This window comes from Pinus tabuliformis, chromosome 7 (assembly GCF_031772625.1).
Source record: "Pinus tabuliformis cultivar Carrire ecotype Pingquan chromosome 7, CPIR1, whole genome shotgun sequence".
In the NCBI taxonomy this organism is placed as follows: domain Eukaryota; kingdom Viridiplantae; phylum Streptophyta; class Pinopsida; order Pinales; family Pinaceae; genus Pinus; species Pinus tabuliformis.
Genome location: NC_142293.1, coordinates 1906262824 through 1906280189, shown reverse-complemented (window position 1 = coordinate 1906280189; position 17366 = coordinate 1906262824). Strand labels below are relative to the sequence as shown.

At 35.8% G+C, this 17366-nt stretch overlaps 1 protein-coding gene across 1 annotated transcript; it reads right to left on the bottom strand.

Annotated features, from left to right (window-relative positions):
- Positions 1–15813: 15813 nt before the first annotated feature.
- Positions 15814–16995, bottom strand: LOC149256098 (nuclear transport factor 2-like). Its single transcript, XM_089455218.1, has one exon. The coding sequence runs from the start codon at positions 16993–16995 to the stop codon at positions 15814–15816; it is 1182 nt and encodes a 393-aa protein (XP_089311344.1).
- Positions 16996–17366: the final 371 nt, after the last annotated feature.

Sequence of the window (17366 nt, the reverse complement as noted above, 5' to 3'; positions counted from 1 at the left end):
GTAGCCATAACAACCATGCCATTGACTCAAACATATATACTATACCTTGCTACTCCTTTCCCATAACAATATGTGCAACATTATCAACATGCAATCATCTCAACATGAAATAACAACATATGATATTAATGTATAACAAGTTGTTCTCCTTTACCTTGAAATCATAATAATACTTGCATCAATAAAAGCATTCCATCAACAATACCTGCTTAATTGTGCATATGTAAACAGTGCCATCATACCTTGCCATCAAGAATAACAATGATCAACACTATAGTAACATAAAAGCATAAGCATATGCAATAACTTCAATAATTATCATCGCAACTCCTTCGAAACAGATCATCAACACATCAATCAGATTGGGTTGATCTCTATTACATAATATATCTGCAACATTGTTTGTTCTACCTCACTACTCACAAGAATAACCTCACCTCATGAAATATGCATCCATCAATAGCAACAATAAGCATACCCAAGCCATCAAACATAACTAGACAATAATCATATATCTATCTACTCTAACTCAAGAACAACTACACTTCCATATCTCTTGCTACTCCTTTCCTATCAATGAAAACAATGCCAACAATTATACCGTAGCACAAGTGGTGAAATTTTTCTTTAAGGAGGTGTTTAGACTCCACAATTAGTGATTTGGATAGTAGATTCATTAGTGAATTTTAGTTGGATATTTTCATATTGGTGGGCAAAGAGTTGGCCCTTAGTACTAGTTATCGTCCTCAAACAAATGGCATGACAAAACATATAAATAAATGGATTGAGGGGTATTGATGTAACTGTGTCAATATAGTTGAATTCATGGATCAGATGATTACTTCTTGAGGTGCACTATTATAAACACCACACACCATCTATCCATTTGGATGACCCAATTTGGGGAAATATAGTGGTACAATGTCCTATAATTTTTTGATTTGGAGTTTGGAGATAGTAAGGGATCCAAACTTTAATATTAGATACCAAAAGTCGGAAAATCCTCAAGGTCCTTTAGGATAATATTCAACTCATCAAAAACCAATAGAAGATGTATGTAGACATGCACCAAATCAAATGTAACTTTGAGGTAGGATATTTTTCCTAATATTGCAACCATATAGATTGTCATCAATGAAGAAAACTTGTGCAAAGAAACTAAAGGAAATGATTTGTGGGCATTATAACATAATCATATGCATTTGTGAAGTAATTACGAGCTAGAATTTTTAGAGGGTAGAAAAATCCACAATGTATTCCATGTATCACACCTTAAGAAGGATGTAGGTCAAAAAGTTACTAGTTCAGTTGAGCCACCCCCTTTGGTTGATGGGGGATAGTTAGTATTGATTCCAGAAGTTGCCATGGTTTTCTGAGAAAGGAGATTGAGGGGTAAGATCATCTTAGAATATATTATGAAGTGGAAGGGTTTTCCTAAAGAGGACGCCACAAGGGAAGGAGAAAAAATCTTGTATCATGTGGACTTGCAATTTCTTAACAAGGAATGTCAAGGTTGGGGGACTGTAATTTCCTCTTGAAATTAGTAGCCCAAAGAAGGATGTAATAGCATATTTAACACCATAGGATATCATTATGTAAAAGGAAGGAATTACCAGTTCGATTTACCTAGATAAAATTTGATGATACAACTTAAATTGGAGCAAATGGAGAGAAGCCTGCAACTCACTCATATTTGAATTTAGAGGGAAAATCCCATATAATAATCTATGAAAGGAAGTGAGGAGATTCATTATGATCATCATGGATTATTATTCTTTTTTATTTTTTGGCTCATAATTTTGGATAGTTTTAAGAACCCTTTTTTTCTGATTGGTTTTAGTGGTGAAAGATTCCATATGAGCCATTCCTTCTATAATTTGTTAGAAAAGACTAAATTGTATCTTATATCTATATTTTTTTAGGAAGAAAAGGCCAAAGATCACTTTCCTAAGGGAGTGAGGATATGGATGTTATTTTGCAAGGCAACAAAGGTTGGAAGCTTCTTTTTAGAGGAAGTAAAAAGGGTTGGAACCATCTCTTAGGTGCAATGTGGGTTAAAGAAGGGAGAATTACTAAGTTATCTATGAAAGGTAAGGGTAGCAACTTGTCCAAGGTATGAGAAGGGTTGTGACTCCTCACTTCAGGATAACAAGGGATAGAAATGGGAAATGTACTAAATTATTTATGGTAGTGAAGGGAAGAAAAAGAACAAAAGGGCTAGTTTTGTTTACCTCCTATAACGACATAAGTTTGAGCCATGGAATTAGGGGTCTAAGAGGGACCATGCTCGAGGTTTAAAGGGTTTCGCTAACTAAATTGAGGGAGTTATGGGAATTACAAAGGTACGAAAGCCATGATCTAGGGTGGCATATAACAAGGTTGAACAATAAACTTGAAAAATATTTTGACCCAAGGTTAGGATTGATTATGTGACCAACTATTGCCTAACAACACCATGAATAGAAAAGTTGATATTGTTAGCCTTACTAGGTTTTTATGTATATATGTATAGCATAATAGGTCTACCTTCTATATCTTATATTAGCACCAATTTATACTATTTTTTTTGGAGAATCAATTTTTGCATAAGTATCTTAGTAACATATTAATGCATTAAAAAAATATCATTACTTTCTTATGGACTGGTGAATATTACAACAATGTTAAGAAATATAATTGTATTGTATGATTATTGAAATCCTAACACAAAATTTCATTCCAAGAGAAATCCAAAGAAAGGGACATTACATTCTCAATGTGTCAATTAATCATGCTTCAAATGGATACACTATAAAGTTTTCATTCATTTTCCAACACAACTATCATTTTTTCTAAACAAAAGTTATAAAATAGTTGATAAAATAGTTGATGTTTTTGGTTTGCCGCACGTGTAAATAATGTTGATTTCAATTTTTCATTCCATCTCATGTTAAACTTTTTTTGTATTATAGTTTTCAATTATTTATAGGATCAATACATTCTAATCCAAGGTCAATACATTCTATTGTTCAACTCATTATCCAATGATGGAGAAAAAGGGTTATAATTTCTTCTAAAGGCATGTTTGAAAAACGACAAAAAGTTGTTGATGAATGATTTTAAAGTAAATAAATTGAAAATGGAGGAAAACATATATATTATGAATTTTTCTTTCCACCCTCGTACCAAACCAAATGATTGTTTTCAGTAGTTTGAAAAAATTTTAAGGCATTCTTTATTTTCAATATATAATTAAATATAAAAACAAGATAATAGTAATTCAATCCTTTAAAAATAAAAACATTAACTTCATAACTACTATTAAATATATATAAACAATGTCCACTCTATAGGTTAGGGGTGCTAGGTACTGAAATGATCGATGAAGATTTTTAGTGCATCGTAACTTACTAAATGTTAATTTTATTTACATAAAAGATACAATAACCCAAGTAACTTTACTATGTATGAAGTTTTTATCTTTATAGAGGTCTTAAAGTTGGATAAAATTTATACTTTAATCAAGGTTTGAAAATAGTTTGGATAAAAGTTATACTTTAATCAAGGTTTGAACATAGTTTGGAAATGGTGGGAAGAAAACTTCATCAATTGATTTCTTCATTGAATTGATGATTTAAAATTGATTTTAATTAACATTAATCTTTTAGTGTATAATCTCTACGTTAATAATATTAATTTTTAATCTTAAAAATTAATATAAATGATTAACTATCCCTCATTTTATATTATTTTTCTGCTCACTCCTTTATTATATATAGGAAGGTTTATTTTTAGATTTTCTTATTTATTATTATTTCTTATTAAAACGTATAATATTATTATATTATATTTTAATTTAATTACAAAATATTAATATTATTTTAATTAATATTGATATTTTTTAACTTGGTTTAATTGGTGAATGAAAGTAATATCCTTTTAATTGGTGAATTTAATGCTCGAACTTTGAGAAACCAAGCTACTCTTCTAAGCCATCATTCCAACCCTAATCCTCTTCAAAAAGGAGCTCTAAAGACCGCGGGGAGAATTTGTTCGGGTCATAGCTAGTCAAGCTTTGTAGTGCTCACGATCTCACAATTTGCAACGATCTAAAGAAGTGGCCCGATTCCAGCCAAATGACCTACATCCATGGGCTTGGTAGTAGCCTGGTAGACTATGCTATTTCCAATATCCCTTTATACAACCAAATAATAAATTTTGACATCTTAAATGACCACGAGGCTGACTCTGATCATAGGCCTTTACTTATAACTCTCAATTTTGTCATACATAGAGATCTCATAGAAGATAATCCTTATAGACAAAATAACTTAACCTTTGATAGAAACAAAAATGATTTATTTCTAAATGAATTAAAAACTAAATTGCTTCCTTTATCTAGTATAGGCAACATATAAGAGCTCTATCATAATTTTACTACAACCCTCTCCTATTCTATTAACAAGTTCTCAATTGAAGTTTCAAGTAATAAAAGAAACAACAAAACCAACCCATGATATGAGAAAGATTGTAAAAGTGCGAGGATAGAAATTAAGGTAGTTGTTGATGCATCTCTTAAAATTGGCAAGATAAAAATATACAAAGCCCTAACTAAAAGGGAAAAAAGGTAGTATATTCATAAAAGACAAGAAAATCTCTTACACCTCTCTAAGGTAACTCCTAAGAAATTCTAGAGGCAGATTCTAAATAGGGAAATTAAAGATAATAATAAAATTGCTTTACGCGACTCAAGTTCCTACCCTAAAAAGCTTTATGAATCTCCAAATGCCATGGATAACTTTGAAACCCTCCTCACAACAAACAAATTTTTCTCATTATAAGACATATATTTTGGGGTTAAACGCATGGAAAGTGGGAAAGCTAAGGACATTAAATGTTACCAGGTGCAAATCTTAAAAATTGGAGGTGTTGTCCTCATGACCCACATCCACAAACTTTTCAATCAAGCAGTCAAACAAGGGTTCCCTAAACCTTGGACTTAGAGCTTCATTGTCCCTATTTTTAAAAGTGTGGATACAAATAACCCCTCTAATTATCAGACAATTGTGATGAACCCTCTATTAGCCAAGTTATATTGTATTATTTTAGAAAAGAGGTTGAGCATATGGCTTGAAATTGAAGGTAAGTGGGCTAAAGGTTAAGCAGGTTTTAGAAGGCAGAACTCAACAACAGACCGCCTCATTACGCTTAGGATCATTGTGGAGCAATGCCACAATTATCATTCCAATCTCTATTGTTTCTTTGTGGACTTTAGAAAGGGTTTGGATAAGGTTCCTAGAAACAACCTATGGAATAGATTAGAAGAGCTAAAGGTTCCTTTCGAGTTGAGAGTTGCTGCTATAAGGTTATACGAGAATGTAATTGCCAAGTTAAAGAGCAATGAAGGGTGGTCGAAATATATTAATTGTAATATCAGAGTTAAACAAGGTTGCCCCGTCTCCTCTACCCTATTTTGCATTTACATCGACAAGCTAGAAGCCTGTTTAGAAGAAGCAGGTTGTGCTCGCACGAGCTTAGCTGGGATAGTCATCATCCTTCTTCTGTATTCTAACGATATTGTTCTTCTTGTAAGGTGCCCATCTGATCTTGATAAGCATCTTAAACTTCTTAAGGATTTTTACTCTACCATGGGTATGATTGTTAACACTGACAGAACAAAAGTTATGATTATCAAATCCAATAAGGACACTAACGCTAATTTTATGTATGACAATACTAACTTGGACGAACTGTTTTCTTTCACGTACCTAGGCATTGATATTCATCACAAGCTCAACTGGAACTATAGCATTGAGAAAAGAATTAATGTGGGGTGGAAAGCTTATTTTTGTTAAATAATTGTAAAAAGACAAATCTAGTAATGTGGGATAGAAAGAAGTTTCTCTTTGAAACTTTAGTCACTCTTGTTATCTTATATGGATGTGAGGTTTGGGGTTGCAGCATCCCTAAACAATCCTAGAGAAAGATTGAGCAAATCCAGAAGCATTTAATAATGTATAACCTCAAAATTACATGCGATACACCCTATCCTATTCTGTGAGGTTTTGGGTTGCAACATCCCTAAACAATCTTGGAGAAAGATTGAGAAAATCCAGAAGCATTTAATAATGTATAACCTCAAAATTACATGCGATACACCCTATCCTATTCTCCTTATAGAAGTGGGTCTTTTCCTTATCGAGAGCTTAGCTATGACTAGGCTTCTGTTGTACAAGCACAATCAAAATAACATAGGAGACCATAGACTTCCTATGCTAGCTTTAAATTCTAGCCAAAACCACCTAAGTCTCAAATGGGGTTGGTATAAAGACACGAGGAATTGGTTAAACAATTGCGAGATCGACGAGAATGTTGGATTGAAAAACATTAATAACATTAAAAATATTGTTACTTCTAAGTTCAAAGAAAAAATGTGGTGTGAGAAAGATTTAGTAGTTAAAAGAAAATTAAGATATTATAAGGAGGTCATCAACCCCACCCTAGAAGATCAAAAGTATCTCTCAATTTTAACTAGCTCAAAGGAGAAAATTAATATACCCAAGATTAAAACAAACTCTCATTAGCCCCATAGTGAAGCAATTCGTTCGAGAGTCCCTAAAACACCATGGATGGAAAGAATATGCCATTTGTGTGAGAATATGAACATCGACTGTGAAAATCACTTCCTCTTAGAGTTCCCCGCATACAACCACATTAGATCTCAACTTCATAATATTTGTTGCAAATATTGACCCTCCTAGCCTTTTACAATGTCAAAAATATAGTGAGCTTGAGAGGCTTCTCTCGAAGCTTTTTGAGCATTGGAATAAAATCTTAAATCAAACAAGATAATTGATTTTCTTTAGCTCCGATAAACCAAAGTATGGTCTTAGTGGACATTAACCATCATCATCATCATCAATTATTAGGTATTTTCGCAATTAATTGTTATATTACATTATTATTAACTTTTCCCTCTATTTTCTACTTACTATTTAGACTAATTAAAATTATTTTACTATTATTTTCATTAAATATTAAAATATATTTTCCAACAATTATATTTTAATTAAATATTAAATTATTGTAATAATACTTATATATTTTAATAAAACTTTAAAATTCTTATCATATTTACCTTTACTTGCATAAAATTTTCTTCTTTTATAATTTAAAATAACTATAATAAAACTATTTATATAATAAATTGAATATATATATATATATATATATATATATATATATATATATATAATTAAGATATTAGAACTAAAACTATTTATATAATAAATTGAAAAAATAAAGAAATATATATAAAAAATAATTGAGATATTAGAAATTGTTGTTGATTTGAATATTAAAAATTTAAGATACGAATTTTTAATATGTTTTAAAGGAGTTGATATCTATCCATATATAAAAATAAATAAATAAAAATTCACGACAGAAAAAACATAATTGTATTTATACAAGAAATATAAAAGAGTGAAAATGTACATTCATTCGAACATAGAATATGTCCCAAAGATCTGAAACTGCTCATAAGCAGAGCTATATTTTGAAATAGCGAGATCAGGCCTTTAAAAATCACGGAGATAGAGCCAAAAAATATTCGCGCAATGATGAGACTATATCAAGAGAACACAATAAACAAAAACAAGATCTAGACAAAATAGCCCGCAACCTACTTTCTATGAGAAACATATGCAATCAAGATGTGCCGAGAGATTGAGATGAAGCCTGCTATGTTGAAACACGAAACATAGAAAACAACATCATATATAGCAAAAGTAGAAAAGACAAGGAGAAATATGAAACAGAAGAGAAGACCCAAGAGAAACCAACGATCTGCAATAGAGAAAACTAGAAGTCAGGAGGGAAGAATTCCTGTATGGGAAAGGTTTTTCCACCAGAGGAAACCTGAAGATGCCAAAACCCCGGAGCTGCTTGGAGACCCTTTTTAGATAAGGAGTCAGCCTTTTGATTTTGTTCCCTGCAGATGTAATTGACTGAGCCACCTTTTAAAGAGTTCCAAAAAAAACTGATCCGATCTAGCCACCCCACAAGATGAGGCCTGGAGATGGAATTTTTCCCAGAGACATAATCCACCAAGACTTTTGAGTCTCCAAAAATAGAAACATCTTGAAGATTTAAAAAGAGACAAAAGCTCAAGAGACCTACGAGATCCATCACCTCAACCAACATATTTGTACCCCTCCCCCCATTCCAATGAATAGAGAAAATACTGCCTTCATTTGCTAAAATATGACAACCACAGCCACATAACCCCTTCTGCTCAGCACCATCGAAAAATGCCCTAGGCAAAGAAGAAGATACATGTGAGAGATTTTTACCAACCTGCTTCTTCTGCTTGGGAGAGGAATGTGGAATTTCCTCATAGTGAGCATTAATGATGAAAAATATTTCCATAAAAGGGACCCTTTTGTCATTGAAGATATAGTTGTTCTGCTACTTCCAAATGCACCAGAAAGTAATGATAAAAATTGATCTCCATGAGACATTTTTTTTGTTGCACCATAGAAATGCTTCATTTATCGAAGCATGAGACATGTGCTGGATGCCAAAACATTTCTCCAAGAGCATCCATAATTGACGAGATCCCTTGCCATTTAGAAATAAGTGAAAGTTATCTTCCTTTTCTGATCTACAAATGGGGCAAGTACCCGGACCATGCCATCCACGCTTATTTAGATTCTCCCACGAAAGATTCTTATTATGGAAGGACAACCATGCAAAAAAGACCATTTTGAATGGACACCCAAATTTCCAGAAGAAACATGGGAAGGAGATGTTGCATGAGGACTCATTACGACTAATCAAATTTTGATATATGTCTTTTACTTGAATGGAACCCATCCCATTTGAGTTTCTCCAAATAAGACAGTCATGCTCGAACGAGCAGAATATGCCATAGTTCCAAAGCCTTGTCCTGAAATGATCCCATATCAGAGCAATTTCAGCCGGCGTATGTAAACTTTCAGCATCACACCAGATAGGGATACAGCCTTGCCATCTTGTGATCAGACCGTCCCAAAAGAAGATACCTTTCCTGTGTAGGAAAGTCAATAAGGATTCAGGAACGCTGATCTCCTCTGTGCTACTCATAAAAATGTCTTTTCCTATAAGAATCTTTTTTCCAGATTGAAAGCGCCATATTAGATTCTTTAGGAACAACCTTTTCATTTTACGGTGGCTTAACCAAATTGAAGATCCATGAGAGGATCCTATCCTTCCTTTTCTGAACCAAAAGGATATGTTCTTTCTGCCCAGATACTTTTTCTGAATTGTGTTGCTCCAAATCCCTTCCTCATATATCCCCCTCCACATAGTCTTGCATAGAAGGGCCTTCCCGAAAGTCCTCATGTCTAAAAGACCCCATCCACCCATGCTTTTTGGTAAAGAAATATAGGATAGCTTCGAGAGGTGATATTTATTTTTTCCCACCTGACCACCCGAGATAAAGTTTGTGGTGAGCTTGTTCATTGATTGAATTATGCTCACGGGGAGGAAAAACAGATGTGCCTAGTAGACTGCCAACTACTTTAGAACCGATTGCGCCAGTACCACTCTCCCCGCCAAATAAAGGCATCTATACTCCCAAGTTGATATCTTCTTGAAGTATCTCTCAGGTATCCATTGCCAATCCATCTTTGAGTATCTATTTGCTTTTAACATAAAGCCGAGGTACTTGATTCCATTACTGATAGAATGCGCTTCAATACCGAAGAGATCAGATAAGCAGACAAGCTCTTCCTGGTTTATATCACTGTGATAAATAATAGACTTCGAGCTATTTATCTGCAAACCACATGCCTTTTGGAAATTTTGAAGAATTTCATGGTAACATAGCCATGTTAATCTGCATAAAATGCCAAACATTATAACATCATCGACGAAAATATTGTGAGAGATTGAAATCTTCCTGCATATTTTCATCGGGAGACACCTATTTCATTTTACAGCCTTCTTGATATGAAGACTGAGAGAATTCACAGCCAAAATAAATAAAATCGGGGACAGGGGGAATCCTTGGCGAAGGCCTCTAGATGCTAGGAAGAAAGCAGATGGGATCCCATTGAAAATGACTGCATAATTCACCTATTCTACGCATGCCATGACCCAGTTTATCATGTTAGCTCTTAATCCAACCTTTGCTAGAAAACATATGATGAATGCCCAATCCATGCAATCATAAGCTTTGCAGAGGTCGATTTTTAGAATGACTACATCCCTTTTTTAGCATGGATGGCAAAAATACCTTCTTGAGTTGTTGCAACCGCGTCTAAAATTTTCCTCCCCTATAAAAAATCATGTTGATCCTTTGTTAAGAAAGTAGACATAGTTCCTTTGATTCTTTTAGCGATAATTTTTTATATGATTTTTTAAGAAATATTACACAGAGAGATCGAACGGAAATCCATGAAAGAGATTTCATTTCCTTTTTTTGGGATGAGTGCTATATTAGTGGATGATTTTTTCTGGTTTATGCTGCCTGACATCCTGGTCCCTTCCACCATTTTTAATAGGTCAGTTTTGATGATATCAAAAAAGTGACAAAAAAACTCTATTGATCACCCATCTGGGCCAGGGCATTTGTCCCTTTTAAAAGCTTTTAAAGTTCTCAGCAATTCCTCCTCGGTATCTAGTTGAAATATTTGATTATTTATATCCTCATCGAACATTTCAGGATACACTTCAATGCCCCACAGAATATCCTGAATCGACCTTTTTTCCGATCTCTTGTATTTCCTTTCAAAGTGTCTCATTGCCTCCTTTGAGATTTCCTCTTGGGAATATAAAAAGCCCCCTCTTCCATCACTTATTTTCTAGATTGAGTTTTTTTCCCTCCTTGCGCTTGCAAATTTATGGAAGAACTTTGAGTTCTTGTCCCCTTCTCTTAGCCATAAAGCCCTACTCTTCAGCCTCCAGAATAATTCCTCCTGTTCTAAAATTTTTGATTTCTTCCTTTGTAACTCCTTAATGTGGCATCTCATTTGACAAAACATGTGATTAGAAGCCATAGCTTCCGATGCATAATCTAACTCCTTTTGAATTTTTTGAAGTTCACATCTGTTGGATTGCCTTTTCTTAAATTGCCACTCTTTTACCACCTTTCTTAAATAATCCATTTTATCTCTGAATGTCATAAAGATCGAGAAAGAATTAGAAGGCAGCACCTCGCACTAGACTTTTTAAATGAGTTCATTAAAAGCTGGGTCTTCTAGGTACGTCCTATTGAATTTGAAGGAATATCCCTTTCTAAAACCTTTTTCCTTCCATCCCAACAAAATTGGTCTATGATCAGAAATAAACAACTTTTCAATCGACGAGAAAGGCATGTCCATTTTGTCAATTAAGCTAGAATGAAGAATAAATCGATCAAGCGTCTTTGCGATATATGCTTTTTCAGTTCTTCCATTTTCCCACGTCGGATGCATCTGAGCTGGGATGATGTCCATGAAATTCCTTCCTAGCAACTCATTTTTTATTCTTTCAGCGAGCGGGTCCTTTTTCCTGTTAATGCCCCATATTTCATTCATATTTAGAGTGATATCTAAATCCTCTGCAATGAGTAAATTTTCAATGTCAGAAACTTCAGAAACAAAAAGTTTCTTCGAGAATGGCAATCTGTTCTTGTAAGGAGCATAAACATTTAAGATATTAATGGGAAATTTACGACCCCTTATTTGGGCCGAGATCAAAATTCCCACCAGACAGTTGTATGTTTTTGCCATGATCCAGTCCAGATCCCACAGGACTGCTAATCCACCCGAGAGGCCATTTGCTTCTACAGCCGATATATACCAGGAAGGAAACATTTTTCTAAAATAAGAAATTGCAACAGAGGAGGCATGCATGGTTTCCTGGATTAAGATAATCTTGCGTCTAACTGAGAATAAAAGATCCTTTAACTCCAAAAAAAATTTCCCTGCCCCCAGCCCCCGAATGGTCATCTATATGATAAAATTCATTTTGAAAGATTCTCGGCCATGCTTGCTCTAAGAGGCCTGTCATCAGTCATATCTATGATAGGAACATCATAAGTGACAATTTACGGATTCCTCTGCCCGCACCCTCACCTCTTCCTCTAAAATGCCTATTGCCCCTGTTATTTTTCCTTCTCACCGTGATGTTGCTAGCGGAATTTGGACTAATGAGAGGAGATTTTTGAGTGCCAGGTTTATGGATGGTGAGGGCTCTGAGCTCTAGCGACTTCTTGGAAAGCAGGAAATCCAAATCACTGCCTAATGAAATAGAGGGCGAGGAAGACGGAGAGTTAGTGGGAGTGGGGGATATCATTATTTCCTTACCTTTCCCGGGCGGAGAACTTGTCTTTATAGGAGATGGGGATGATTGAATAATATGAATTTCATTGCTGCTATTTTTGAAGGGATGAGGAATCGGGGGCAGATTGGGGACCTCATGATGAGAGGTTGGATTGAGGGGGGGCATAGGCGAGGATATGAACGAAAAGGGGACATCATGATGAGAGGCAGGTTCTAAAGGAGGCATAGAAGGGGATATAGGCTCCACGGGGGAGAGGGTTCTAGACTGCGATGGACGTCGATGAGGATCATCGGATGAAGTCTTCTGCAATTCCTCTGTTCCAGAGGAGGATCGGCTCTTTGTGGATAGAAATTTCCCCGAGTCCGGGCAAGGAGAGATTACCCTACCAAATTTTGCTTTGAATTGATGAGATCCATGGAATTTTCGACTATTGTGGAGACGCCGTGAACAATTCTTTATTAGATGGCCAGTATGATGGCACACTGAGCATCTAAAAGGAACCCCCCAATAGTCCAGTGTTTGCCTAATTTTCAGCTCCTTCATGAGAATGTCGATATGATCCGGAAATCCTCCCATGTACGATTTATCTATCAATATCCATGCCACTCTTTTATCTTTTTCTCCAAGGCACCATGGATCAACGTAAACACACTTACCTATGGCATTCCCAATCTCAACTAAGGTTTCTTTTGACCATAATTCTACTGGCAGACTCGGGAGCTTGACCCAAATGAAGTTGTTTGAAGGGGTATTTCTTAGCGGATTGAATCCCATGTACAATCTGTGCAATACGAGTAAGCTTTGATTATACACCCACTAATGCTTCAAAATGATTTCCATATCACTTGGTTTAAGAAAATGAAAGCAGTACCATTCATTTAGGAGGCTGGCTATAATAGGAACATACCCTATTAGCGGTTTCCACTAGGACGCGAGCCAACTTCTCATCTTAGAGTCATTCATTTCCAAGAAGTGCCATCACCCGATCAAGGCATTTCCTTGGAGACTAGCTATGCGATCAGCAAGGTGGGTGTTGTCTATTCTAATGGCTGCGGGGGGAGGAATAGTCTTGACTAGTTTTTGGATTTTCTGATATGAACCTTCTTCTGAATCCTTTCCAATATGGTCATTTTCATTTAGTCTAGATATTCGAGAAGGTCCTTCCATTGGCCGATCAAAACCAACCCCATCATCTTGTGGGACCGATGGCTGAATCAGCAAGTCCTCGAGAGTGGACTCCCAATTGAAAGACAACTTGGCATTTTCATGGACAGATTTTGCTTGAATGGTAGCTTGTATCATCGCCTCCGTAGCAGATGTGTCAGATAGTAACTCCATTCTTGAAAGAGCCACCAACTCTTAGCTCATAGGTAACATAAGAATCCAGAGGAGATATGAATCGGACAAGAGGTACAACTTACTTTTGAACAAAGTACCTGGCTGAAGGACTCAGAAAGGAAACCTCAAGAACTAAAAGGACTATTTTCCCAAAAGGATGATAGTTATGAAAATGCCATATGTCCTCCTATCTTAAAAGAGGTGACAGCATCATGAGCTGGACTCTGACAAGCGCGAAGGAATTTGAAAATTGACGGCTTCAACTTAATTCATTCGATCAGATTGCGCCACAAGGATAATTTAATATTCAGGTTAAACTACAGTATGACACCACTAGAGATGTACCTTTGGACATCTTCCGATTGCTTGAGGAGAAAAGTCGGCCCGAAAAAACCAAGGGGGATCCAAAGGTGGCGACCTAGAGCCAAAGCTTATGAGCAATTCAGACAAAATCCAGGATAGAAACCTTCACGAAACTTCTTCGGGACATACTATGCAACAACAGAAAAACCCACAAATACACCACCAGGGACCTAGTTTAAGACGGACATCTGTGCATGGCTTTGAAATAACAAAGTAATTCTGAATCTTTAAAGCTGATATCCATAACGAGTTTAAGATTGACTTCCGAGACATGTTAGAATTCACCTATTAATCACTAGAGATTTGTAATTCAGAAATTTGCTTTCTAAAAAACATATTCGCCTAGCTGCTATGCCAAATCATCCTTCCTTTTTGCACCATTCATGAGATTTTTCTTCGAGAAACAAAGATTTATATTGAGATAAAATTTTACCAAAATTAACTGCAATGGTGATAAGTTTTCCTTAACAAAACCGAATGATAAGTTTTCCTTAACAAAACCGAAAATTTGAAAACAGATATCGGTGCACAACGAGACACAGAGAATACTAACCTCGAGAGAAGCGCAGACAAGCCGAGAGCGGGGTGCATAAACTGTAGAAAAATACACGACCAGAGAGATAACCAAGATGCGAGGCCACCACAATAATAGATGCCCCAAATAAGACTAACACAGCGAGGAGAGAGCTAGATTCTGAGATGGCATAACGTTGAGACGCATAAATGCACCGAAAGAAGATTGCAGAGAAGAGACTCCACTTGAGAAAAGAGTCCCCGCCAGGAAACAAGCGTAATGACCAGGTATGGACTCAGTGAACATGCAGAGTTCTTTTGCGCGTGATGTCTTAGTCTAAAAGGAGTGAGGATTTTCGATGCAAGACTGGCTTTTAGGAATCATAGCGAGATAAATAACATGCATTGGCTGGAAATACACACATGCGTAGCTCTTATAGGCTCTTACCACGGTCTTGATCTCTAGTTGGATGATTTTCCGCACACCGCTCCACGAGTGCCGCGCTCCGCTCCCACCATATAAACAACAATTTATTCGGTCACTAATACCATGATCATGATCACTCTTCATGATTTTATTTATATTCGAATATCCATTAATTTATTCAGTCTTACCAACGCCCTACAAATAATCAAATTCAAATTCAACTTGAAATTCTTACCTATATTTAAATATCCATTGATCGATATGTTCGCACCATCAAACCACTCCCACTCTTCAGGATTTCATGATTATTCGTAACTACGGCTCTTCATGATTTCAAGAATAATAATTTACATATAATTTCAAAATCATTGAATTTAAATTATGTTTAAATGAATTTTATATTTTTTTACTTTAATATGATTAACGTATAAATAATTTAACATCGAAATTTTATTTTCGATTTTAATATTTTTCCAATACTCAGTTATTCTAAAAACAAAAATGCATTTTTCTTTATATAACATATATTTACCCTTCCGCACTATATAACAACAATACTTTTGGCATAAAAAATATATCAAGAAATAACATGTGCATAAATGTGCTTTGTGACAAGATCCATCTGTCTTAAGCGGTAAATATATCAACAAATCAAGATCGTATTATGTAAATATAAATCATGCATGGGTCGATTGTACATATATGAGCAGGTTTTCTTAGTGACTTATGGAAGCAGCCTCTTATTTCTCCACAAGATACATTCTTATTTCTCCACAAGATACATAGGAAACTACATTTATGGTAACCAAGAAGACAGAAAAACATAGGATCATACTGGTAGAATGCTTTAAATGGCATCAATATTCCAACATTTGCCTTAAATTCTAGCTTTTCAAAACTCTAACTTCTCTGCCTCTGTTGTTCACATTATTTCTCCATATCCTCGACTGCATAGCAATAGTATTTGGTCCATCTTTTCTGAAGCCCTCTCCATCAGCAATTGGAAGCTTCGCACGGACAGCTACTTTTCGCGCACCCATTCGAATATGCCTGGATTTGGATGCCTGAATTGCAGCCCGCACTGAAGCTGCGTCCACAAATTCAACAAAAGCGTAACTGGATCTACCATCTCTACATCTCCTAACTTCAACCCCGGTAGGCTTAACTGCCCCAAATTTCCTGAACTCTTTTTCAACTTGAGGACGCGTAATACGAGAAGGCAAGTTGTTGATGAAAATAGAGCACCCACTTTCTTCTGCAGTGCTTTTATCTTTCACAGCCCTAATAGTAGAGGGTAAGCCAACCGTCTCTGTTGCTGCACTTTCTTTAACATTTAAACCCCGAGGCTTTTGTGGTGCATCTTGAAATACAGCTGGAGTTTCTTGGGTAGCAGCAGGCTGCCCTTGATTGGGAGGCTGTTCAACTGGGGAAACTTTCTGGAACTGCCCAGCCGATCTTGTTGCGACTTCCGTCCTTGGAATGTGTACCTCCGCCGCCATTGTTGTGGGTTGCTCAACCACACCAATCTGAACCTCCTGAGATTCTATTTCAGACTTAAAAACCGGTTCTGCGACGGGATTTGCTTGGGTTGAATATTGTTCTATAGGGTAGCCATTCGTTTGGGAAAATTTGTGCTCTGGTTGATGTGGTTCTTCATCCACGTACCTAAAAGTATCATTCAGTACGAAATACCCATTTTCCTGACGAGCCAGGAAAAAGGCCTGAGTGAAAGAGCGTGTTGCATTGTTTATAAAGGTAATTGACCCACTTACCATAACCAGTACTCCATTATTGTGAGAAGCTTGTGAGTCCACTCTCTTGATGTCCATTTTAAACCTATCGCGGTCTGCAGATGTTATCTGCTCCTGAATGGCAGCAGTAAGTGAGAAAATTTGACCGTTCACAATTGGGCGACTGAGTGTACTGAGATCTTGATCGTAAAATTTGAATAGTGATTGGGGCGAAACGACAAGAACACTGTAATATTGGTTCACAAAGTGAAACCCAATAATTTGTGCATTGGGAACCACGGGCGCTCTGTCTATGTCTTGCTGTTGGACGGCCATTTCCGCTCAGAGGGAATCGATGAAGATTGAATTGAATTTCTGAAATTGCTGGATGGAGCAGAGGAAAAATAAGCACGCCTTGTCCTGCAACTGCTAATATAACTACTGGGAAAAGCTCAGTAACTTACTTCAGGATTATCAGTAGCTCCGAAGATCTGAATATTCATGGAGCAAACTTGTCCTTATATAGGTTTTCTGGTCAAAGCCTTGGATAACGTTCGGAAGAAAATAGATATTTCAAAAACTTGAATCAATAAAGGAGAATAATCATAAAAATCAAACAATTATAAACCATTCTAATTAAAAGGTCAAATAATTTCTGAAAATAAAATAAGTAGAAAATTAATATAATAGGATTAAAATGAGGAAGA